This window comes from Prionailurus bengalensis, chromosome C2 (assembly GCF_016509475.1).
Source record: "Prionailurus bengalensis isolate Pbe53 chromosome C2, Fcat_Pben_1.1_paternal_pri, whole genome shotgun sequence".
NCBI lineage: Eukaryota > Metazoa > Chordata > Mammalia > Carnivora > Felidae > Prionailurus > Prionailurus bengalensis.
This window is the reverse complement of record NC_057350.1, coordinates 55,304,417-55,329,118: the sequence shown is the minus strand read 5'-3', so window position 1 is coordinate 55,329,118 and position 24,702 is coordinate 55,304,417. Positions and strand designations below refer to the sequence as shown.

Sequence of the window (24,702 nt, the reverse complement as noted above, 5' to 3'; positions counted from 1 at the left end):
ACACAATCTTTTGTTGAGTAAATGCTTAACAAAAGTGGTTGAATAAATGACTTAAAAAACAAACTAAAAGGAATCCCTGGATGAGTCTGTTGGTTAAGTGTCTGCCTCTTGATTTCAGCTCAGGTCATGATCTCACAGTTCATGGGTTTCAGCCCTGCATTAGGCTCTGCACTGACAGCACGGAGCCTGCTTGGGACTCTCCCTCTCTCTCTGCCCCTCCCTCACTCATGCACACCTTTCCCCTCTCTCTTACAGAATATATAAACAAACATTTAAAAACAAAAACAAAAACAAAAGAACTTTGAGAGCATGTAAATTAGAGACATTTTCATCCATAACAACTGAATGTTTTCTAATATACCTATTTTATCCTGAAGATAGTATGATAAAAATGAACATTTGGTAATTTTTCTTTTGTTTTCTTTATAACTGCAAGTATTTGGTAATCTTTATTCTTTTTTTAATTTTTTAAAATTTTTTTACAGAGAGAGTATGAGCAAGAGAGAGGAACAGAGGGAGAAAGAAAGAGAATCTCAAGAAGTCTCCATGCTGAGCATAGAGCCCAACGCAGGGCTCGATTCCAGGACCCTGGGATCATGACCCTGGCTGAAATCAAGGGTCGATGCCTAACTGACTGAGCCACCCCAGCACCCCTCTGTAGCCTTTATTCTTTTATTCGATGTATTCAGTACCAACTGTGTGTCAGGCACTGAGCTGCACATTCCTTTGAGGAATCTATGATGCATCATGAGAAAGAGCCAAGTACACAACTTGGTATATTTAAATGTGAAGTTACTTTATTTTTTTTAATTTTTTTAATTTTTTTTAATGTTTATTTATTTTTGAGACAGAGAGAGACAGAGCATGAATGGGGGAGGGGCAGAGAAAGAGGGAGACACAGAATCGGAAGCAGGCTCCAGGCTCTGAGCCGTCAGCCCAGAGCCTGACGCGGGGCTCAAACTCACGGACTGCGAGATCGTGACCTGAGCCGAAGTTGGACGCTCAACCGACTGAGCCACCCAGGCGCCCCTAAATGTGAAGATATTTTAGCCTCCTGTGGCACCAATCACCAGGAGTGATTAATTCTGACCAGGTGACTTGAGATCCACATCTTCTATATATAATAGTGCAAAAGTTCACATTTTGGTGCTCTCATATAAAGGCTATATGAAAAAATATGTGATTCATTCACTGATGACACTTAAAATCTCTCAAAAAAAAAAAAAAAACCCAAAAATCAAAAACTGAAGAGAGGCATTTTCTCAAGGTTCATTGTTATGGGTATACTGATATGCCCTCTGTGGGGTGACTTGGGGCCCTTCTAAAATCAGCCTTTCCAAATGGGATGGCTTCATCACAGTATTCTTCTCCAAAAGGTGATTGGGAATATTATTTTTTCTTCACTAATATGCTGAATTTGGTACTTATGCCCTCAGGAAATTTACCACTAAAAAATACTCCTCTAGTTCAAATAGGCAATAGCACAGGTCTTGAATACATTTGTATATTTAAGGGCTAGTTGTGGGGATGGTGGTAAAAAATTAAAACTAAAATACTTTTGACAGCTCTAATAGTTAAGAATTACAACATATATATCTGCCTGGTTCTTCTCTGTCCCAGAATATCCCACAGCTCCTGGCATGTGTGAGGCATATAACAAATATCTGTCAGATGAATTAATCCATGCATACGTAAATGAATGGTCTATATTTCCACTTATTCTGGGCTTCAGAATTTTTTTTTTATTAAGCTTTAGGGAAGTAAAAAATGTTAAGGAAAGCAACTGTGAAGGGTTTTCCTTCCTATCCCAGAGAGAATGCAGTCTTTGGAGGCACCGAAGCTTCTTGGTCAGGCAATGCTGTAACCTCTATCGAACCTAGCACAAAGGTGGCCTTTCTTTGTTTTCCTCCTTCTCTTCACTGGTTTCATGAGCTGGTGCCAGCCGAGTCTAGATGGCATGCGCTTTACACTTGAATGAAACACTCCCTGCCCTCGGTTCTGGGAGCTCCACTCTGCTGCCTCCATCTGCTGCTTCTGATAAATGCTCATATTCTAAATATATTACTATCAGCTCACTCCCAAAGTGGTTTGCCGGCTCTCCATGCAGCAAACAACCCCACTGGCACAGAGCCACTTCTTGGGTAGAAAGAATTTGGGCAGACAGAAGACATACCTCCCAGTGAGGAGAGATGAGAGAGAAGAGGGAGGAAATGGCCTGGAGAAGCTAATGACAAAGACCTTGGCTATGTCCTGTGGGTCTCCAGGGGCCACCAAATCAGCTTACACTGCCAGGGGTACCTAATGCAGGGGTGAGTGGGTCTGAAGTGTAGGCATTCTGAGAGAGCAGCAGAGGTTAAGTTGAAGATGACGCTTTGCTTTTTCTCTGAAAATGAGTTGAATATTCTTAGCCTGGTCGGCTGACAACCCTCCATTATGAATAACCTCCAGGAAACTAAGATTCACAGGAATTTGCCTCCAGCCCTTTAAAGCCTCCTCGGGCACATACACGATTTAAGCTGCTCTTCCAACTCCCCCTGCTAGTTTCAGCTGCCAGTTGCCTCCCTTTCGATGTTTCTTCCTCCCAGCAACTGATCTCTAGCCAGCATAATCACCAATTGCATTTGGGAAAGATGGAGTAATGCAGCGTGGAAGGTCTCCCTGAAGAATGCGTTCACAGCAGAAGCCACTAGGGTAGATGTTTATTCTCTCACAGTTGTGGAATCACAGAATATTGGAGCTAGAAGGAGAGTTAAGAAACATCTAGTCCAATTCCTTTATCCTAAAGGCATCTTCAGTTATCATGTTCCAACAGACTCCCGATACCCCTCCCCCACTTCCCCACCACACCTCCCCTTCTCAGTTTGCCCATTTTGGTAGTGGCAACTTCATTTCTCTAGTTGCACAGGCTGAAAACCCTGGAGTTATCTGGCCACAACCAACATCTATCTGGTCCCATGGCAAATCCCGAGGGTTCTACCTTCAAAACATAGCTACTATCTAACCCCTCCTGGCCACCTCCTTTGCTACAATTCTGGTCTGAGCCACCTTAATCTCCCCAGTGGATTACTGCAATAGCCCAAGGACCAGCTTGTGACAAATCTGGTCTGTCATCTGCTTTTGTAAATAAAGTTTTATAGACACACAGCCATATTCATTGGTTTACCTGGTGCTCCAACAGCAGTATCAACGAGTTGCAACAGAGATCTTGTGGCCTGCTAATTTACTATCTCTGGCCAACCCCTGAAATAACCCACTAAATGGAAAGTTGGATAGTATCACTGCCCTGTTCAAAATCCTGTCACTCAGAGTACAAGTCCTATTAAGCCCTGCGTAAACTGCCCCTGCCGTGATCTTCTGACCTTATCCCCTACTATTCTCCCCTGTGCTTACTGTCACCTGACCACACTGTCTGTTCCCCTGCCCCTAGGCCTGTCTTCCTCCCCCTGCTCTTCCTCAAATAAGCCAGGTGGGCTCCAAATGCAGGACCTTGCATATATTGTCTCCTCTGCCAGAAATGATCTCCATGTTGACATCTGCCTGACTTGCTCACTCTTTACTTTTTCTTCAAATGTTACCTTCTAGTGAGCCTTCCCTGACCACCTTATTTAAAATGGCATTTCCTGGGGCGCCTGGGTGGCTTGGTCGGTTAAGCGTCCGACTTTGGCTCAGGTCATGATCTCACGGTCTGTGGGTTCGAGCCCCGCGTCAGGCTCTGGGCTGACGGTTCAGAGCCTGGAGCCTGTTTCAGATTCTGTGTCTCCCTCTCTCTCTGACCCTCCCCTATTCATGCTCTGTCTCTCTCTCTCTCAAAAATAAATAAACATTAAAAAAAATAATAATAAAATGGCATTTCCTCCCCATCCCTTCTCATTGCTTTACTTTTCTCCACAGCTGCTACCACCATTTAGTGTACCACACTTCCCTTTATTTATTTCCCATGTTGTCTCTCCCCACCCTCCCACTAAAACACAAGTTCTGTGAGGGCAGGGTTTTATCTGGTTTGTTTTCCTGATGTACCCACAGTGCCCAGGCATGTACTAGCTGTTCAATAGCTCTTTTTGAATAAATACATACATACACACTTAGAAGTGTCTCAGCAGGGTATCTGTAAACACTCCTGCTTAGGAGAAAGAATCACCAGGAGCTCTAGGCAGAAATGACCTCTGTACTTGGGGAGGCACTTTATTTCCCACTTTCCTACTTTCTCTTTTCCATCCATCTTATTTCTCACCATGTAACTAGCATACTTCTTCTATTCCTTAAGTCTATGGCTATAGTTTCTGTAGCATTTCAGATCTCAGTCTTTTCTGTTCTGCCCATCTTCATTAAAACATATCTCTCTGGCTTCTATTACCAAAAGACTCTGGCCTGTTCTCGTCTAAGCTTATAAACTCATTAAAGCCCAGATATTAATGAATAATAATGTCTCTACCTCCTAGAAAATAATTTGCATTTAAACAACTTTCAGTGCCTCAATCCAAAGCGACCAGTGATGTGGGAATTCCCAGCAGGCAAAAGGCCTGGGCCAGCTAGGGTAGTCATGGAAAGGTCCCTCCAGCAAAATCAAATCACAGCCCATCGGCAGCTGTCCACTTTGCCTCTATAAGATGAATCCAGCCATGTATATCCCCATCAGACTATGTGTGCACCCAGATACACAGGGTGTCAATTAGAGGCACTGAGAACATCTTAACTTGCATGGAAATGAGACTGTCACTTGTGATATATGTGCACGCTTACATATATTACTATCGATTTCTTCCCTTAGTGCTTTGATAGCTTTTCATCTAACTTGTGGTCCCACTGGCACAAAGCCACTGCTTGGGGAGGAAAAGGAAGCTGGGTAGGCATAGTATTCAGCCCCCAAAGAGGTGAGACAGGGAAAGCGGATGACTATTGGAGCACAAATTACAAGCATGTTCCATTGGTCTTCTGGGGCCATACTTACAATGCTTCAAAACACAGTGTGGGTTCTGAGAGTAGAAAGGAGGAAAAGATTGAGAAGTGCAACCTTTATACCAAAAAATAATACCAGCAACAACAACAAATTTCTGTTTCATAAGAATTTGTAGCATGCAAGGAAAGCAGATTTTCTTAGGCAATCCAGTACTGCCAGACAAAATTAAGAGAATCATCTATACAACTGAAGAGGAGGAATATATCCATTACCAAATCTGACTGATCTGTCCATCAGAAACCCTTCTAACATCTCCAGAGGAAGGAGCATTCATGCACACCTATGGGCAAGAATGCTGCTTACCTTTTTAGGACAAAGCAGATTCAGATGACCCTTTTATCTTAGTTTATCAGAACCAGCTGCAGGTGATCTAGCTCATGTGGTTTTTGAAAACGAACAAATAATTTTCTTTTGAATTATGATAGAGCATGACTCATTTCTCCCCTATTCCACATACCACCACATAGGTGCCTCTGAATCTGTCATCTGGTGAAATGGGTATTGATTTGTCATTCCTCCAGGGAATCCTTGGTTTCATTTACTTCCTTCTCTAGACAAAGAGACACATTTATGTGACTATATGAAAATTTCTACATTTTCATCAAAATGGCATCTTGTATGGCTAAAATTAACAACTCAGGAAACAACAGATGTTGGTGAAGATGCGGAGAAAGGGGAACCCTTTTGCACTGTTGGTAAGAATGCAAACTGGTGCAGCCACTCTGGAAAACAGTATGGAGCTTCCTCGAAAAATTAAAAATAGAACTACCCTACAACCCAGCAATTGCACTACTAGGTATTTATCCAAAATCACAAAAATGCTGATTCAAAGTGGCATATGCACCCCAATGTTTATAGCAGCACTATCAACAATAGCCAAATTATGGAAACAGCCCAAATGTCCACTGATTGATGAATGGATAAAGGTGTGGTATACATACACACATGCACATGCACATACACACACACACACACACACACACACACACACACACACGGGAATACTACTCAGTGATTGAAGGAATGAAATCTTGCCATTTGCAACTACTGGATGGAACTAGAGGGTACTATGCTGAGTAAAATAAGTCAGTCAAAGATAAATATCATCTGATTTCACTCAAACATGGAATTTAAGAAACACAAAAGATGAACATAGGGGAAAGGAAGGAAAAATAAGATAAAAATGGAAAGGGAAGCAAACCATAATAGACTCTTAAATACAGAGAACAAATTAAGGATTGCTGGAGGGGTATTAGTTTGGGGGATGGGTTAAATGGGTGATGGGCATTAAGGAGGGCACTTATTGGGACTTGTTGGGATGAGTACTGGATATTATACGTAAGTGATGAACCACTGGGTTCTACTCCTGAAACCAATACTACACTGTATGTTAGCTAACTTGAATTTAAATAAATGAATTTATTAAAAAATGGCATCTTGTAAGTGGAAACTCACAAGACATTAGCCCAGATTTCACATACTAAATATCTGGATGAACACACAAAAAAGGCAGTTTGTAAACTACCATGAAACCAATTTCTTAAACTACTTGTAAACCCACTAACTATAGAACTAAAGTGATCCTCAAGTCACTCTGAAGCACACTTCGGTTTCTATCAGTACAGACGTAGTGCATGTGCTCTTTCACCATAAGATGTTAGAGAAACCTGCAGCTAATACAAAACACCCAGTGGGCCAAGAGACAACTGGGGTTGCCAGGGATTCTACACTGTACCCACCAAATCCAAGGAGACAGAGGCACCGATGACATTTTTACCAAGATGGATTACCTCCTAGGAGGAGCACCTGACTTCCAAGGTCAGGCCTGAAGCCAGTGGTTCTCATACTTTAGTATAAACCAGAATGGCCCAGAAGACTCCCTGAAACAGTGATTGCTAGGTCCCACTCCAGAGTTTCTGGTTTGGTAGGTTTCAGAATAGAGCTCAAGGATTTGCATTTCTAACAAGCTCTCAGTGGCTACAACTGTTGCTGATGCAGGTACCACACTTGGAGAACTACTCCTATAAGCATAGTGTTTCTATAACATTTTCCTTTCCTCCTACTGTTGTTGTTCACGGGGCCTGTGGTTGGGGAAGAGAAGGTAGAAGTTGCAGCTGCAACAATAGCACTTGGCACATGGGAGCCTTCAAGTCCAGGCTGCCATTCAAGACAGACAAGTAAGAGAGGTTACGGGCACATGGAATCAGGCAACCTTTCTCATGATTCCAAATATGTACATCTGTCTTGTCTGGCAGTTTGATCCTAGTTTATCCACTTCACTTTTAAAGCCCATCTGATGATAGTTTGAGTCCGCTGGCCCACACCCATAGCAATTAGACCAGTATTAGGGAAGAGCAGATTGGCAGATGCACGCAGAGAACTCATGTAGCATCAATAAGCAAACTTGACGAGGCACAGTGTCTTGAGTAATTTTGCACAAGTGGCCATGGACGGGCAAGGGAGAGCACACCTAGAGAGCACTGTTTAGGCAGAGAACAAAGCTTTCTCAACAGACGTTCCTGGCTGCTGCAGGTGGGGAACTCTTCTGAAACTGGAGAGGAGACTATCAGCCTGACATGCAGACAGCTACTCTGCAGCTAATTTCAAAGGACATTCATATGCTCTAGCCTTTACTCTTTCTTTTCCTAGAAAACTTGCCCCTCTAAGGATACAAAAGGCAGTCTTTGAAATCTATTTCTTTCTACACCTTGCTCCATAGAGGAACAATAGTGCAGTAAAACGTTGCCAGTGGAGCTGGACTAAGAGGTACAGTGAGGCCTCAGAGTGGTTTTGGCTAATGCCAGTATTCAAGGGTATTTTTGTATACAAACAAGGAAGTGGGGAGCTGCCTTAGCTGCTGGGAATATTTCTGAAGGGCTGGACTATGTCATTAAATGCTGTAGATGGTATCTGTCAGGAGAGATGACACATTTATTTCTATTCTCGTTGTACGTTCTTTGTAGGTCAGCCAGGGCTCTGCTTTGCCTCATCCTTACTCTAGGGCCCAGGCCGACAGAGCAGACACTGTCTGGAGCATTGCTGATTGCCATGATGTAGGGAAAGAAAGAGTGGCAAATTACATGCTAGGTTTTATGCTTTTGTCCATAAGTAATACACTTTACTGGCTACAGTGGGTTGAATAGTATCCCCTCAAAATTCATGTCAATTCCTGGATCTTCAGACTGTGTCTTTATTTTGAAACAGGAACCTTTGCAGGTGTATTTAGTTAAGTATTTGGAAATAACACTGTAATTAGGGTGGACCCTAAATCAAATGACTGGTCTCCTTATAAGAAGAGGGACGGGGCATCTGGGTGGCTCAGTTGGTTGAGTGTCTGACTTCAGCTCAGGTCACGATCTCACAGTTCGTGTGTTTGAGCCCCGTGTCGGGCTCTGCTCTGTGCTGACAGCTCAGAGCCTGGAGCCTGCTTCAGATTCTGTGTCTCCCTCTCTCTCTCTCTCTGCCCCTCCCCTGCTTGGACTCTGTTTCTGTCTCTCAAAAATGAATAAATGTTAAAAAAAATTTTAGAAAGAAGAGGGACATAGAGATGTTAAAGGCCATGTGAAGACGGAGTCAGAGATTGGAGTGTTGCAGCTCAAGCCAAGGAACTCCAAGGACTGTCAGGATCCACCAAGAGCTAGGAAGAGGCAAGGAAGGATTCTTATCGAGGACTTCAGACAGAGCATGGATCTGTTGACACCTTATTTTCAGACTTTGAGCCTCCAGAACTAGGAGAGAATAAATGTTTCTTAAGTCTCCTCGTTTTTTGGTTTTAGGGTAGACCTAAGAAAACTAATCCACTGGGCAAAGTAAGTCACCTGTGATACAAACCTCTCTGGAGCTCAGTTTCTTCACATACACAATGGATATGAACAACGCTTCCCTTACTGAGCTGTTACAAAGATAAATGGAATAAATATGAAAAGAACCTAACTGTGGTACACACAATAATGCCTCCCAAAGATTGCCAAACTCTAATTCCTGGGAATTTGTGAATATGTTGCCTTACATAGCAAAAGAGAGTTTGTGGATGTGATTAAGGTTACAGACCTTAAAATAGGGAGATTATCCTGGATTACCGAGGGGTCCAATCTAATCACTTGAGCACTTATAAAAGTAGAAGAGGAAGGCAGAAAAGTCAGTCATAGAAATGTGGCAGAGGAAGGGGAGGCAGAAGAAACGTGATAACATAAGAAGGATTTAATGTACCACTGCTAGCTCTGAGATGTTCAGAGACCACATGCAACTACACACAATGACCCAAAAGAGGCCTCTAGATGGTAAGCAGCCCCCCTAACCCCAGATGGCAGCCGGCAAGAAAATGGGGACCTCAGACACTGAACTCTGTCAACCACCCAAATAAACCTGGAAATGGATTCTCCCCTAGAGCCTCCAGAAGGGAAAGCAGCCCAGGCAACGCCTTGATTTTAGCCCTGTGAGACCGGAAGCCAAGAAACCAGCGGAGTCCAGTGGACTTCTGACCTACAGAACTGTAAGATAATAAATGAGTGTCGTTTTAAGCCCCTAAATTTGTGGTAGTTTGTTCTGCCAGCAATAGAAAATAAATGCATTAGCACAGTGAGGTCTTGGTGCATAGTATGTACCCACTACATGTATGTTATCTTCCATCAAAGGGAAGAGTTAGGCAAGATACAGAGGGGCCTTCCCAGGACCCCAAACATTACATGCTCTCAAAGAAATAAGCCTGCTGTGATTTTACAACCTAACCTAGAAGCTGGCTTTCTCTCGTGCTTTCCAGCTGTCATGTGTGGGCCCCCTACATGGGTAGCCTCCAGCAGCAGCAGCAGCAGCAGCAGCAGCAGCAGCAGCAGCAGCAAGAACAGGAGGAGGAGGAGGAGGAGGAAGAGGAGGAGGAAATGCTGTTTCCCCTGACTTAAGTGAAACACGCCTGTGCACATCTGACATCCAGAAGGGAAGTTACACCAGAGCCAACTGTCAGCACTCTGGTAGCATGCTTCTCACCTGGAACCATTAAGTCCTGCCATCCTCGTATATGGAGGCAGTTTCTGTTCCTAATATTTGCTCCTAATTGAAGCACAAGCAAGGATGAAGAGCATTTCCTGCTGCTAAAGCCTTCCTTCTGTCCCCCTAAGCCAAATCCATCTCTCCAACCACATGTCAATATCTCCCAGCTGCCTAACCATCCAAACCTAGTCCTTAACCAGAGAGCACAGACTCTCCTTGCTACATTGCTTTATTTGATGACTGGAGCTCCTATGCTTTAATAACTAGGTCAAGTTGAAATAACATCCTAGGACACTGGGCCCTGAGCCAGGTGTCAGAGATGTGGGCCACTCGGCATTCAATCACTAACAAAGTGTTCAGAAAAGCAAGAGGATTAAGGGCTACCCACTGGGCACAGACATGTGCCTCTAGCTTGAATCAAATGTAGACATTTTGCCAAGTCCCAGTACTTCTTCAAGGCTCCAGACCAGCAACTGGTGATCCTTTTGATAATAATTTTCATTTCTATTCTAGGAGAACCATCTCACTATAAGGAGACTATAATATTAAGAGCTAATATTGTGTGCTTACTGTACACCAGGCACTGTTTCATATAAGTGTAAAGTGTTCACTTATTATACTGTTAAGGCAATTTGAAGATTTAATTTCTATTATCTTTATCATCTAGCTTTACAAATGAAGAAACTAGGGCTCAGAAAGTTTAAGTAACTTGTCTAAGGTTACCTGGTAGTACATGGCTGGATATGTTCTATATACTACATACCACACTGATTTCTTTAGGTCTTAACCAGGCACTGTGCCAGGCCCTGGAGATGCAAATATACCCAGGAAAAAATTCATTTTCTCCTAGCTGACATGATAGAAGAGGAGACAGATATGTAGAAAGATGTATTGATATATTTTATTAGCAGCATGAACAAAGTATGATGGAAGAGGTAATTAAATCCTTTAAGTGGTGGAGAATTATAGGAAAGAGGAAAAGTAGCATTTGGGAAAGGATTCTTGGAAGAGATAGAAAAAGGACAAGGGAGATAGACATAAATGAGAGACAGAGAGGAATTATCACATATAAGTGTGGACAAAATGCTCGTTATCTCTCTCTACCCTTGTTTCTTCATTGCTAAAATGGAGATCATAATATCTGTTGCAAGGCTGTTATGAAGACTAATTTAGGTGATAAATCTAATGTGTATTACCTCTGTTTAAAACATTCTAATGTGTATTACTCCCTTGCCTTCCACCCTCCCCTCCACGACCCCCCCCCCCAAAAAAAATCCCTTATGTAAAGATAAGATGAGCTCAAAATCCAAATAAAAAGGTTTGGGAGCACTAAAAGGGAAACATAAATGTAAAGCGGTTAGAGACTGGAGAGAAGAGCCCAAGGTTATCTAAGAGAGATTTGGATTCTATCTCTGGAAAAGGCCTCCTCTTGCTTCACCATCAAAACACGTTCCCAAGAGTAGAAATAGTCACCCAGGTGGCCTCTCATTCACCTGACATGAGCCTACTGCATTTTCTGCACACAGCTACACTAAGCTCATAGCCTCGGCAGCTCCTAGTATGAAACAGAGCATCCCTCAATCTCTACCTCTGAAGACTGGGGACAGTCCTTCCCAGTCACTCTTCAGCTTTAGGGGGGTCGGTTGGTCTCAGGGACAGCTGACAGCCTTATTTAGCCAACCAGCTGCTCTGTGATACACAATGTCCCGAATGCTCAAAGTCTGGTGGATGATTCTTTTGTATCCATATAAGCAGCAGTTGGAGGAGAATCCATCAGTCCCTTTGGTAGCCTCAGGGTGTCAAGGCTGCCATTCAAATCATTACCACCATAATTATTAACCATTATTTTAGTGAGATATCTGCTAGGCAACTGTTTTTCTTTTTTTCTAATCATTAAAAAACAAATTTCACTGGAACAATGCTTGCCTCAAGTCACATCAACACATTTATTAAACCCCTTCTGTTTTCACAGTTCGATAGGAAGTCTTCGAGGAAATACTTAAAATATTCTCTGAAAGAATCGATAATGCTGTGCACAAGAGGTCCAGACCAAAAAATAATAATAATAATTATAGAAAAAAGTTACACACGTATACAATATACTGCTACAGTGTCGGGGGGGGGGGTGGCAATTGTTATTTCCTGGATTTTATTACGACAGGGATGGGGTGCAATGGAAGAGACATCACGGGTAGAGGATTTGGAGAAGCAGGATACTGTGGTGAGAAACTGCTTTCCTTTCCAGCGGATAAGAGAAAAACAACCAAGGGGAGCAGACATATATGCACCCCATTAAGGTAGCCACCGGAGCCGGACTCTTTAAGGAGTTAGTTCACCATTTAGGGTTAAGTGTTACCGGTAGTTGTAAAAGGGCTTTCGCTTCAGGACGAAGGATGATGATTCAGTGAGACAGTCAAAGGCCTTGTCCACATTTTGAACCCATTTTTCAAGCACGCTAACCCCGAACGGTGTAGCGGGCTGCAGGAGTTGGGGTCACTCACCAGGCTCAATTGAGGATCCTGGGAAGGGACGTCTTGAGTGTGTCAGCCAGTTTACAACCGTGCCTGACTGAACCCGGGGGCTTGGCGTCAACCACACCTAAAGATGTTTACCACCACGACGGAAGGTGCTGGAGGAACCCTGTTCAGAGGAGAAACACACTAAAGAACAAGGCGAGAAAGCGCGAGGGGAGCCCACAACCGCACCGGAAACAAAAGCTTGTGGGGCAGGTGGACCGAAGCGGCGCCCAAGAGGGCGAGCGGGACCTCGCCGCAGACAGGCCCGCCCCCTCGCCCAACACTCAGAGAGGCGCCCCGGGCTCCCAGACTGTCGGAAGCGTAGCGACGCCCCTACGCGAGTGCGCTCGCGTTGAGGGATGGGGGGGCCGAGGCGGCAATTAGGGGACGCAGGCACAGGTTCGGGCGAGGACGCGGCAGGAGGGGCTCGTGTGGGCGGTGACGCCCAGGTCGGGGGAGCGCAGCGCCAGGCGGCGCTCCTGAAGCGTGACGGTGGGAGTGAGAGCGGAAGAGGACCGTTGCAGGGAGGGCACGGGGCCCTGGGTGGTGTGAGAGGCACGGGAGAACCGCGGAGAGGGCGGGGGCAAGGAGGTACCGGGTAAACGTAGGAACACACGCTCAGCCTCCTGTGGCGGCTGGCGAATACACCGTGGGGGTGGGGAGTGGAGGGTGGCGGGACGTGACCCGCAAGTCCAGCGCGTGCCATTGCGGGGGAGCGGGATCCAGACCTCGTCGAAGCAGACCGGAGCGCGGACTCGAGCCCGCAAAGCCGAAGGGCTTCGCGTCAACAGCCCCGGCGGCGGGGCGGGGGCGAGTGCGCGTGCGCGTATCGCGCGGCGGGAGAGCGGGAGGGTGGGAGGGGAGCGAGCGGGGGGGGGGGGTGGCAGGAGCGCGCGTGCGCACGGCCAGGCAGCCTGGGCGGCGGGTCCTGCCAGTGACGGACGGCGGCGGCCGGTCCTGCTTGTGACGGCAGTGGCGGCAGATCCTGCCTGTGACTGCTTCGGTGGCTGCTCCAGACACCTGCGGCGGCGCCGGCGGCGACCCCACGGCGGCCGCGATGTGGCCCCTGGTGGTGCTGCTGCTGCTGGGCTCGGCTTGCTGCGGTGAGTAGCCCCTTTTTCCTGGGTCGGCGACTCGTGTCTCGGCGCCCCCGCGGCGCCCCCGCGGGTGTGTGGGCTGCGCCCCGGCTGGCTCGGCGTCGCCCTAGAAAGGGTGGTCCGAGCGCGGGACGCTCGGGCCCTGCACGCTCCTGGTGCGAGCGTAGGAGGGCCCTCGGGTAATCCTGCGCCCCCTTCCTTCCTTTCCCTCCTCTTCCCTTTCCCCCCTCGGTGGGAGAAGAGTTCTTCTCCTCCCCCCCCCCCCCGTACTCCACCTCCAGATGCACACCGAAGAAGGTTCTGAGCCGTGCACCTCGCACAGAAATTAACTGTGGAGAGAAAGGGCGCGATCGGAGGCGAGGGGTGGCAACTGTTGGGGGCCCCCCTCTTTTGCACCCCGCTTCCTCCTCTGTGTTTAAACGCATTTGGGGATGGAGGAGGGAGAGTGGGAGGGCCCGGGCCTCTTGCGATAGAAGTGCGCATTTTGGCGAAGTCTGCAAGATGGGATTTCTCCTGTTTGCCCTCCCACTTGAACATAGGAGTTAAGGAAACATAAAGGACACAATTAAGTTGCATTTCCAACCCAGCATTTAATAGGAAGAATATTTTGAGTGCTTTTTTTTTTTTAACTCTAGAAATAAGCTACCTGGAAACTCTCGCTACCCACCCCCACGCCCTATTGCTCGTTCCAAGTTTTTCTACTTTATTTGGGCGAACCGTCTTAATAGTAATACAGATTTCGCTTGAAATATGAAGACCGTAACCTCTCTAGAGTCCAAACATATTTGCAGCAGAGTGGGATTTGGTGTCTTTCAACGCCAAAGGCGTTTGGTCCCCCCAGGCTTTTGGAATCCATTATGCTTTTTTTTTTTTTTTTAAACGTGTGCTTCCTCTGTAAAAAGTGAGGAATAGGAATTTTTGTGGTTCTCAGGTGCCTGTCATACTTCACATCTGTACAGTCTTCTGTGAACTTTTTGTAAGATTCAGAACTGAATTTGAGTAAAAGTAGGAAGCAATTGTTAAATTGAATTCTAGAATGCTAAATTAATTAGATTTTAAACCGATTATTAGCCTCCTTGTGTCATTTATAAAGGTTTGTGACTTCAAGCCACTTCCATTATGCCTTTAAATCCTTGGTTACCACTTTCCTCAATCTCTGAAACATCATGGGTTGTTGGAGCTGTTAATGATATCTTTATTATCTAAAGAGTTATTAGATAAGGTAGTATTTTCTTGTTATCATTAGTGGCTTATTGCCATTACTATTATTATACCTAAAATAATACTGCTTTCAGAAACCTGTTGTAGGATGAGAAAGCCTTCATGTTGAACCAAATTACAAATTTGTAATAAAATATCAATAACTCAGACCATTGGCATCAAAGCTAGTCTGAAGAATAAGAAGTGTAAGTCATATAGTATTTTAAAAACAGAGGTCCTGTTTTCAAGCAGATCGGAAAGAACTGTTATAATGGTACTTTTGGAGATAGGATTTTTGTTAGGCCATATTTAATAATAGTTAAGATCACATGTAATTGGTACTCATTTACATACAATATAAATATGCTCAAGTCCCCACAGTCACAGAATTCACAATTTATAGTATTTTATTGTAGTTAGTTAATAACCCGGAAAAAAAATAGAGGCATTATACTTTTGAGTTTTGTTGACTATAAAACAAGAAGTGATCGTGTTTGTCGTAAGATATAATAGATTTTGTGTGTGTTTAATATGTGGTTTTAAAAAGGACATGTATGAAGATACGTTAACAGTCTCAGAACACGAGTAATTACCAACCAGGGTATTTAAGAGACTGAGTTTAGAATCCAAAATGAGTAAGAAAGTCACATATTTATAGGTTTATTTGTACTGAAGTTTGATTTTGCTTTCAGTTTTATACATGACTGTTAATCGAAGGCATTTTTTTGAAGACACTACAGTTTCAGTTGACCTTTGTGGTAAAAGAAGTTATCTAAAATGCTCCTTTCATCTACTTTCAGGCAAACTGCCACCCCCCTGTTGGTTTACAAGATGCAGAATGAATTACTAGGCTTCTTTCTTCCCCCCTCCCCTATAAGCCCAATTATACTTTTTTTTTTTTTTTTTTTTTTTAAAGCACATCAGCAGTTTCAGTAGTTTTCAGCAACTGGCAAATAAAACTTTACTCAAATAATGGCAGGGACATTGACTGTCTTTTCAGCGGTTGAATGATTTTTCTTTGTTCAAAGTGAGTTTTTAAAATCAAGGGTACACTGATTAAAAGACATTTTTATTATCTATGTCTGGTAGTAACATGTCTTGCTTAAATGAAAATGTTTTCTTTTCTCTTAAAGAATGTATTACTTTTAAACACAAGTTGCCATTTTAAGGAAGTAAATGCCTATTTAAAAGTACTTATTTATGGGGCCTCCCCAGCAGTCTAGAGGCAGTGTGTTAAAGCATTACACTAAATGCCTACCATTAGGACACTTGCTCATGCTGTCATCTGTATTTTGGCAGATGTTTTATCTTTGCCACTGAGCTGTTAATGGAGATTTGAAAGACCAGGTTCTAAAGAAGAAAAATAGGTGTTTTTCCCAAGTTTGATAAATATTCTAAGTCCACAGTAATCACTCATATTATTAAAACCAAGTTTGTATTCCTTAATGTTAGTTCATCTATAGCTATATAGGCATTGTTTTTAATACTTTAATGTTCTTTTTGTGATATAATTTTCCTATAACCATTTCAGCCATATTATAGGTTTTTGCTGTTACCTTTTTATATAAGATAAAAATCTCTACATTTTTATATCTTGTGTCTCACTCAGACTAATATAGTGCACTCTTGGGTTGTCATAAAGCTACTTTTACTTTGTCTCCTGGTGCAGATAGTAGTTCCATGACAAAAGAGCAAAAATAATAGTGTAGGATTGATTTTGTTAAACTCATGTAGTACTAAAGTACATAGAGCACCCAAGAAATTTGATCCTGATATACCTAGACTAAGGACTTTTCCTTGTAGTTACATAGAGTTGAAATGGGAATTATGAGTTCTAAACTCTGAATATTACATTTGCTATCTGTGGAACAGTTATATAAGACTCAGAATCTGGTCAACCCCAGAGTTTGAGATTAAGAGAATAAAAGTGCATATTTTAATACATGTCACACTTACAGTTAAAAGGTAAGGTAAGGCATTTGGCAACTGCAAGGTCTGTCAAAACTCCTTTTTCCATTTTGAGCAAATATGAGCCCATGCTATTCTCTAAGCACTTTGTAAGGCCCTCTTGTGTATAACAGATAAATTTCAGATCTTTTGCTTCTCAGTAACTTAAAATGTAGTATATAAAGGATAGGAAATTTTGTTTGTTTTTATCTCCTGGTGACATTTAATATATTTTAAGTGCTTGAGAAGCCCATAATTCTGGATGTTACTAACTTGAAACTTTCTCTCCCTTGCAATTCTAGGTTGACCACTTCTGTCCTTATAAGGCCACTTTAAATCTAGTTGGGGATTACTGAACACCTTGTGGACACCCCTACTTTCCTCCAGGCCTTTTTTGGTCTCTGTTGGGGAGAGAGCTGTCTAGATCCTCCTTTTTGACCCTAATTCTAACCCGATTCAGTTTGAGACTCCAGGTCTTCATACCAAGGGCTTGATCTAATGGCAAAAACTGGTAGGATTCACTTTGAGCTGTTATCTTTACTCATGAGCTTTGCTTCATTTACCTTAGTGACTGTTAGGCTTCTTACCCCATTCCTGAACATCCATTTCAAGCAGATAATTAACTTCCTACTCTACTGCAAAAAATAGTGATGTGTGGTGTGGACTCGCTAAGCTTCCCTCCCACCATTACTAAACTTATCTGCAATATCTTAAGCGGCCTTCATCTCGTTCTCCTCCCTTCCCCAGTTTCAGAAGTATACCCATTCACCTTTCCAAGGAAAGGTTCACCTGTCTACAGCTCTTTCACTTCCACCATCTTGGAGACTTGCCCAGACAGCTTAATTCTTTCATCTTAGATCTCTACCTTTCCATTGGCTTCTTCCACACATGCTCAAGTTTTACCCCTTTTGGTCTTAGATCTTTCATCTTAGATCTTGCCTTCTCCATTGGCTTAAGTTTTACCCCCTGTTACAAACAAAGAAGAAAAACCAAAAAACCTTGCCCTTGTCCCCTTCTCCAGACTCTTTCTGTTGCTTTCTCTGTCTGCTTTCTTACACTGCCAAATCTATTGAAAAAAATAACTGCTTCTTCCTTCTTCCCACCCATTCACTTCCCAGTGCATGATGTTTGCTCCCACTAGTCTGCTGATATTGGTGTAGATAAAGAAGCTAATAATGTAGTTTTTAATCTAGAGGCTGTCTTTAATCATACCATTTAAGAACTATTTTGTTCATATAAAGACCCTTCTTTGGTGGTCTGCAGTGGTATTCTTTGCTGCTCTCACTTCTTTTTCTCACTTCCTTGATTTGTTCCTCTTTAATGATTTTTCCATAAATCTTGGTGTTCTCCAACATTTTATTCTCTTCTTCCTGCTGTTTGCTTTGCAAGTACTCTCTGGGCAATCTTGATTATGCTCACAATTTTCACTTACCAGCTGTTATCTTGGTGATTCCCAGGTATTAATAGTTCTGACCTTTCTTCTTAAATCCAGATCCATATGACCTGGGAACTATTGGACATCCTCATTTCATTGTACTGCAGGTACTTTAATACCTAGCCTATTAAATATTGAAAGAATATTCCCCTGTAAATGTCCAAAACTCTTTTCTCAATAAAATCCACAATCTAATGAGTTACACATACTCTTAGTAAATAACTTTAATTCTTTCCTCTTTCCCCTTGTTTCCCACATCCGACATACGTTGATTATATTAGATTTTTACTGTAATGTTTGGCTTTCTCTCCAGGTGTCAATTACCTGGACTATTGCAGTGGTGATCTCTTAGTGGGCCTTCCTTTCCTATCTCCCTTCCTGCCCTCAGTTTACCCTTCATACTACTGTACTGTTTTTTTAATGCAAGTAAACCTGAGTGTTTTGCTTTTGTTTATATTATCCAGTCCCAGCTCCTCAGAGTGACATGCAGGGAAGCCTTTACAGTATTTCTTTACCATCCCTTGTTCCTAGTGTTCACTTGAATAATCTTCTGCCTCCTGTTACCCACTTTCCTTATTCCTCTGTGCATGTTACATACTCTGCCTGGAAAGCCCTTCCTTTTCTATACCATTCCTACTCCTCCTTCAAGACCTAGCTTAAATACCATCCTCTAGGAAGATCATTACATTCATGTAATTCTTAAGAAACTCTTCCATGCAGTTTGCAACTGACTTGTTCCAGATTGTCCACTAAACTATGTTGCTTCTCAATTCCATAATGAGGTCTATTGAAGTGAGAGGCAGTGGAAGATTCACTGGACATATGAAAGAAGAGTGAATCCTTTTTGCTACAGTGTTTAGATTTTGATTTCTTGGAATTCATACTTTACATTTTTTTACATTCATAGGGAATGTATTGCTTTGTATTTGTTGGACCCTGGATCCATACATAGGATACCAAATGAAGACGCTGTCATTGTTTCTCTAACTTCTGAGACTAATGGAGATTTCGGTTAAGGAAAACAGTAATTGCAGGATTCAGTAGTTGAGTGCAGTGACAAAACTTGAACAGGGGGCAGTATGAGCAATAAGGAGGGGATGAATACGACTGAGTAGTGGTAGGGAAGGAGGGGAGGACAGGACTGAACATCTCCATTGTGTTTTAGTAGGAAGAACCAAAAGTAGCAGACTATAGCTGCCATTTATTGAACATTTCCTATGTATGCAAAAGCACTGCACTAAGAACCTAATATTTATTATCTCATTAAATCTTAAAATCTCTATGATGTATACACTGTCACTACACATTTTCTGGATGAGGAGACTGAGGTACAGAGGTTAAAAACGTGCCAAAGGTTATACAAGTATAAAGTGCTAAGTCTTGAGCCCAGGTCTGACTCCAGAGTGCGTACTCTTACCTGTACACGTTTGCCAGCATGTGCAGAGGTATGGAGATGAGAGGGCATTTGCAGATTCATGGAATTGTAAGAGGTCATTATGATTGGAGCTTAGTTTGGAAATGAGGGAGTACAGGAGGTGGGGCTGGACAGGATCTTGAAGGATCTAGTTCGCATTCGATGATAACGCACTTAGAATTTAGCTTGAAGGGGGCGGGGGGTGTTGTTAAAGTGTATTAGGCAAAAGAGTGCACATTTGCATTTAGAACAGTTATTTTGGGAACTGTGGAAAATACATTGAGGCTAAGATGGGAAAACACTGAGGCTGGAGGTAAGGAGCTAGTCAAGAGGTTACGGCAGTATCTCAAAAGAAAGATGATAAATGTCTAATTCGTACAACAGACATTGGATTGAGGAACCATTAAATAATAGGTTGAGCCTATCAAGAATTTTTCATGGCTAAAGAGAGGGAGAAATCTAGCATGATTCTTACTAGGTCCAAGTCTTGTTGATGAATAGGTAATAGAAAATACTTTGGATGGTGAGTATTTGGGAGGGGGATAGGAAGAGGGTAAATAGGCGTTTGGACATGTTGTCCAAATTTTAAATTAAGTATAGTGCATTCAAGTGGAGGTGCACAGCAGAGTGTTGGCTTTCCAGGTCTCCAGTTGAGAAAGTTGGGGCTTGGTTAAACAAAAAGTGTGTAGATGTTAAAACTGTGGATTAAGGAGAATGCTGGACCTGGGGCATTGGAAGGAAGGTGGGCAGTGCTGGTTATGAAGTTCTGAGGAACACTGATACTTATTGTGAGTCAAGGAATAGATTTCAGTAAAGAAAGAAAGATGAAGTGCGGTGGACAAAGCAGTAGGAGGAAATTCAGAATCAGGAGCTATCACAGAGGCCAAGGGACAAGAGCAAGAAAGGAGCTGCCTACTGGCTGAGGAACTATAGAGTAGTCAAGATACAGAGAAAACCGTGCACATTCAGTTTTTCACTTGGGATTATTAGGGCTTGGCAAGAACTATTATAGTGAAGAAGAGGTAGAGGCCAGGTGGCAGAGATTTAAGAAGTGAATGGGAGGTGAAGAAATGCATTTAGATTATTTTAGGATGCTAGGGAAGAGATGAATGATTTTTTAAACATTGGCTAATATTTAAGCATTTTTTAAAGTATTACAAAAAACCCTATGTGAATGGCATAAAGGATGTAGGAGGCTGATAATCAGTTAGGGAAAGTCCTTAGGGAGATGAGTGGGTGTGGAGCCAGAAATGAAAACTAACAGGTGAAGGGATGCAATTCTGAAGAGGAGGAAGGTGAGGGGGTTGTGGATAGTTGGGGTTGTAGGTAAATTTATAAGTGGGAAGTATTGGAAGCTTCTGGCTTCTCATGTGAAGGACTCAGATTAAGAAATAGGGCTCCTGAAGCACCTGGGTGGCTCAATCAGTTGAACATCAGACTTCAGCTCAGGTCATGATCTCGAGGATTGTTATGTTGAGCCCCACCCATGTCAGACTGTGCTGACAGCCAGAGCCTGGAGCCTGCTTCAGATTCTCTGTCTCCCTCTCTCTCCCCCCAAAATAAACAAACATTAAAATTTTTTAAATTAAAAAAGTAATAGGGTTCCTTTGGAGAGTATATGATAAGCTCCTGCAAAAGAAGAGTGATTTAAGAGTTCTTGCAAAGGACAGAGGCTTTATGTAGCATATATAGAAAGATAAAAGATTGAAGACTTGAGATGGGTGGCATCTATGACAGTCTTCTGTTGTTTCCTTGGTAGCAATGCAAATTTTCTTAGACATCTGTAAGACTGGTTACACTCCTGCCCATCTATAGCACTTTCTTCATACCAAAGGATAGCACTTAGGACCTTGTGTTACAAAAAGTATGTATCATTCTTCCAAGTGAGAATCGAAAGCTTCTAAAAGATAATTCTTGCTTTTTTTTTTTCTTTTCTTTTCTTCCACCCCCCCCCCCATCATTGTATCCTCTCATCCTATCAAAATATTCAGGTCAGGTAATTCTCAATAAATGTTTATTGAATTTGTACATTTCTGAGCTAAACTTGTGTGCTGTGACCACCATGTATTGAGCCCTGTCAGCAACACATAATAGCTGTTTTCAGGACTGTGGTATGAGATGGTTTCAGTTGGTGGTCTGTATTTACAGAGGTTGTGAAGTCCAGTATTTTTGGCATTTTATATAAAATAATTTCACCATTTCATTTGTTAATTCACTGATGGTTATACTTACCTATTCCTATCTGATTTTGACTGCTATAGGCATATCAGAATTTACTTATTCATGTTAATTGCCTATGTGCTTTTATTTGCTCTCTCTATTTTAAATCTTTTCTTCGCTTTGATGTTTCATCAGAAAGCAATACACAAAAGAGAGAAAACCCAAATCAGATAATTTTACTAGGTGATAGGTTTTTTTGTTTTAATAAATGTTTGTAGGGATGGAGCTAGTAGTTAACAGCTAGTAGAGTGGTATATTTGGACTACTTTTATTTATTAATTAGTACAAGGGTTATTAAAGTTATGGCTTATCCAGGTCAATTTTGCTTTGGATTTTATTGACAGCATTTATTCTACTTAAATTGCTTCAGCTATAAAATTCTTTTGTTACAACAAATAATGGAGTGCAATTAGTGCTTTCTGTATTCTTTAGAAAATTCATTCTCTAAATGTAAGTTATGAAATTATGGAGTATTTGCCAGCCATTTCTTTCTTAGAGCCTTCTAAAAAAGTTTGTTAGGAGAACTGAGCTCTTCACTTTTATCTCTTTTATTAAACGGTAATTTTTAGAAATATTCTTTTTTATCTTGACTCAAATACAAAATGACCAAGTGTCAAAGATTTTATTTCACATGTTAATTAATAAGTAAGCCAGCAAGATGGTAAAGCCACCTTGATTTTAAAAGAAAATTGAGAGAACAGACACATTTATAGGCAATCAGGAATGCTGAAATGAATTTTCAAACAGATGCAAGACTGGTCAGAATCCTCAGGGCAATAAAATGTGCTTTTTTGAAATCCTCTCTTCTTCCAGCAGGGAGAAGTGAATTACAGAACAAAGTTTATTTGTGTCTCTATGTACATGAATCATTTGCATTACTCAGTTTTACCAAAATTGTAAAATAGCCCAGACAGACAAACACAGTGAAAGGCACAAGCCTTCTACAGAATCAGATATTCCCAAGGAATTTGTCACACAATTCCTAGCACTCTATTGAAAGGACACTCAGGAATCTTTTTGTCCATTTCAAAACCTTTCATTATATTTTATGACACGTTCCGTTCTAATTCCAACGTCATACTTACTTCTCTCCTTTTTGTACGTTGTAGTTCCCCCTCACCTCCAGTGCTTCCTTCTCAGGGGGAATAATTCACAACCCCAAGGCTAGGGACAATTACTGGAAGTACAGGTTTTGCCTGGCACTTGTGAATGTTTGGATGGCAAGCAATTTCGAGAAGTGGGAAGGGGTGAGCGGTGGACATCCCAGAGTTGGTTCAAACTGCACATTCCCAGAAATATAACAGTTTGGACCTGCCAGGTCCAGATTGTCACATTAAAAGGCTATGTTGCCTCACTTGTACAGTACTGCCCCTCATATTTAGAGCGTGGTATTGTTAGAGAGCACTTGCCCAGAAGTTTTCTCCTTTGGTGCTCCCCACAATTGTATGAAGTAGCCAGTGTTTGTTTTTGATCCTCTTACTCACAGAGAGTAAACCAGGGCATAGAAAAGGTAAGTTAATTGCTTGCTTTGTACTCAGGCTTTCTGAACATTGTTCACTTCATATTCCACTATGCATCCTGGCATTTAAGTGGGCAGTTACTAAATAATAATTATGTTCCTAGAACAATAACATTCTATACCCCTGATTTTTATTCCCATTTTATGAATGTAGAAAGAAGAAATCTTAAGGATGAGCTATTGAAGATGATGTTTTATTTATATTTGTTAGTGCTTTGTTTTTTTGAGGAAAGAGCCGGCTAACTACTTAGGTAAAAGAGTTGATAAATGGCTGAGCAATGTGGAAGACCGCTATAATTTCCCCATATTCTTGCACATTTTAGATTTCATTTATAAGGCAACAATAGTTTATCATACGGAGAAGATCTGGATAAAATATGGTGGTCCCCCTTACCTGAGGGGGGATATGTTCCAAGACGCCCAGTGGAAGCCTGAAGCCACAGATATTACCAATCCTATATATACTATTTTTTCTATACATATCTATAAATATTTAATTTATAAATTAGGCATAGTAAGAGATTAACAGCAGTAACTAATAATAAAATAGAACAATTACAACAGTATACTATAGTAAAAGTTATATGAATGTGGTCTCTCAAAATACCTTCTCTTGATAAAATGCCTACATGATGAGATGAAGGATGTAGGCGCTGTGACATAGTGTTCGGCTACTCTAGCATCTTAAAATATAGAAATTTATAATGAAATGAATGTATAATATGTAGAATTATAGAATGTGTCAGAAGGAGGATTCTCTGCTTCCAGACTGGTTCACTGCAGGTAACTGAAACCACAGAAAATATGACCATGGATACGAGAGGATTACTCTGGACCCTACTTATTAGCAGTATCTGCTCTTGGTTTTAACTTGTTTTTTAGCTTCTTTTGAATGGTTTATGGTTTCTGGGAGGAAAGAATACCTGTAATACATATTTGGAAATTGTTGTTCCATAGTTTTAATGAAATACAGGGGTGGGAAAATGCCTTTCAATTGTATATACTCGTTTCTAATTCGTACAAAATGAGTATTGCTGTCTGTATTTTGCCACAGAAAGTGCTTTTTCTTCTTAGCATTCTAAGACTTTCCATCCTCATGGAGAGATGTGATGTGATTCATCTGGTTTACCTTTTTATATTATAGTAGACTCCATCATCTTTTTGGAAATGCAACATAAGGATAGAGATAAACTTCCTATCAGTTTAGCAAGTTCTATTTGGAGGAAGTATATGAAGTTGAGATTGGATATAATGTTTGGTTTGATTTTCTGTTCAAAATTTTCACATGGTGAGGACAGTATTTTTCTACATATATCAGTAGGCAGTAACGATTACTTCAAAGCTTCCAAAGCCAGATACTACACCTGCATGTTCCAGCAGGGTTGCTGAATTTATTCCCAAGATGCATGGT

At 42.0% G+C, this 24,702-nt stretch overlaps 2 protein-coding genes across 8 annotated transcripts in view; one reads left to right on the top strand and one right to left on the bottom strand.

Moving 5' to 3' along the window:
• Positions 1-1,722: 1,722 nt before the first annotated feature.
• Positions 1,723-21,469, bottom strand: LOC122491404 (WAS/WASL-interacting protein family member 1-like). The gene is made up of 2 exons (XM_043594067.1): positions 12,445-21,469; positions 1,723-2,737 (listed from the first exon to the last, which is right to left on the bottom strand). Exon 1 carries the CDS (start codon positions 14,130-14,132, stop codon positions 12,840-12,842), a length of 1,293 nt encoding a protein of 430 aa, XP_043450002.1. The 5' UTR covers positions 14,133-21,469; the 3' UTR covers positions 1,723-2,737; positions 12,445-12,839.
• Positions 9,120-24,702, top strand: part of CD47 (CD47 molecule) — a 50,429-nt gene continuing 34,846 nt past the window's right edge. For 6 of the 7 annotated variants that reach the window (XR_006299352.1, XR_006299351.1, XR_006299350.1 and 3 more), the window contains exon 1: positions 13,457-13,562. Coding sequence is in view for 3 of the 7 variants with exons in the window: in XM_043594070.1 (XP_043450005.1) it covers positions 13,517-13,562 (46 nt within the window). In the remaining 4 variants the exon portion in view is untranslated. Of the gene's footprint in view, positions 9,238-9,344; positions 9,450-13,456; positions 13,563-24,702 lie in introns of those variants that run through there. The other variant, XM_043594071.1, reaches the window with a different exon arrangement.

Excerpts from the sequence above, each read along its gene's own strand:
- LOC122491404 (XM_043594067.1), bottom strand. The coding sequence starts at position 14,132 with ATGCAACTTAATTGTGTCCTTTATGTTTCCTTAACTCCTATGTTCAAG.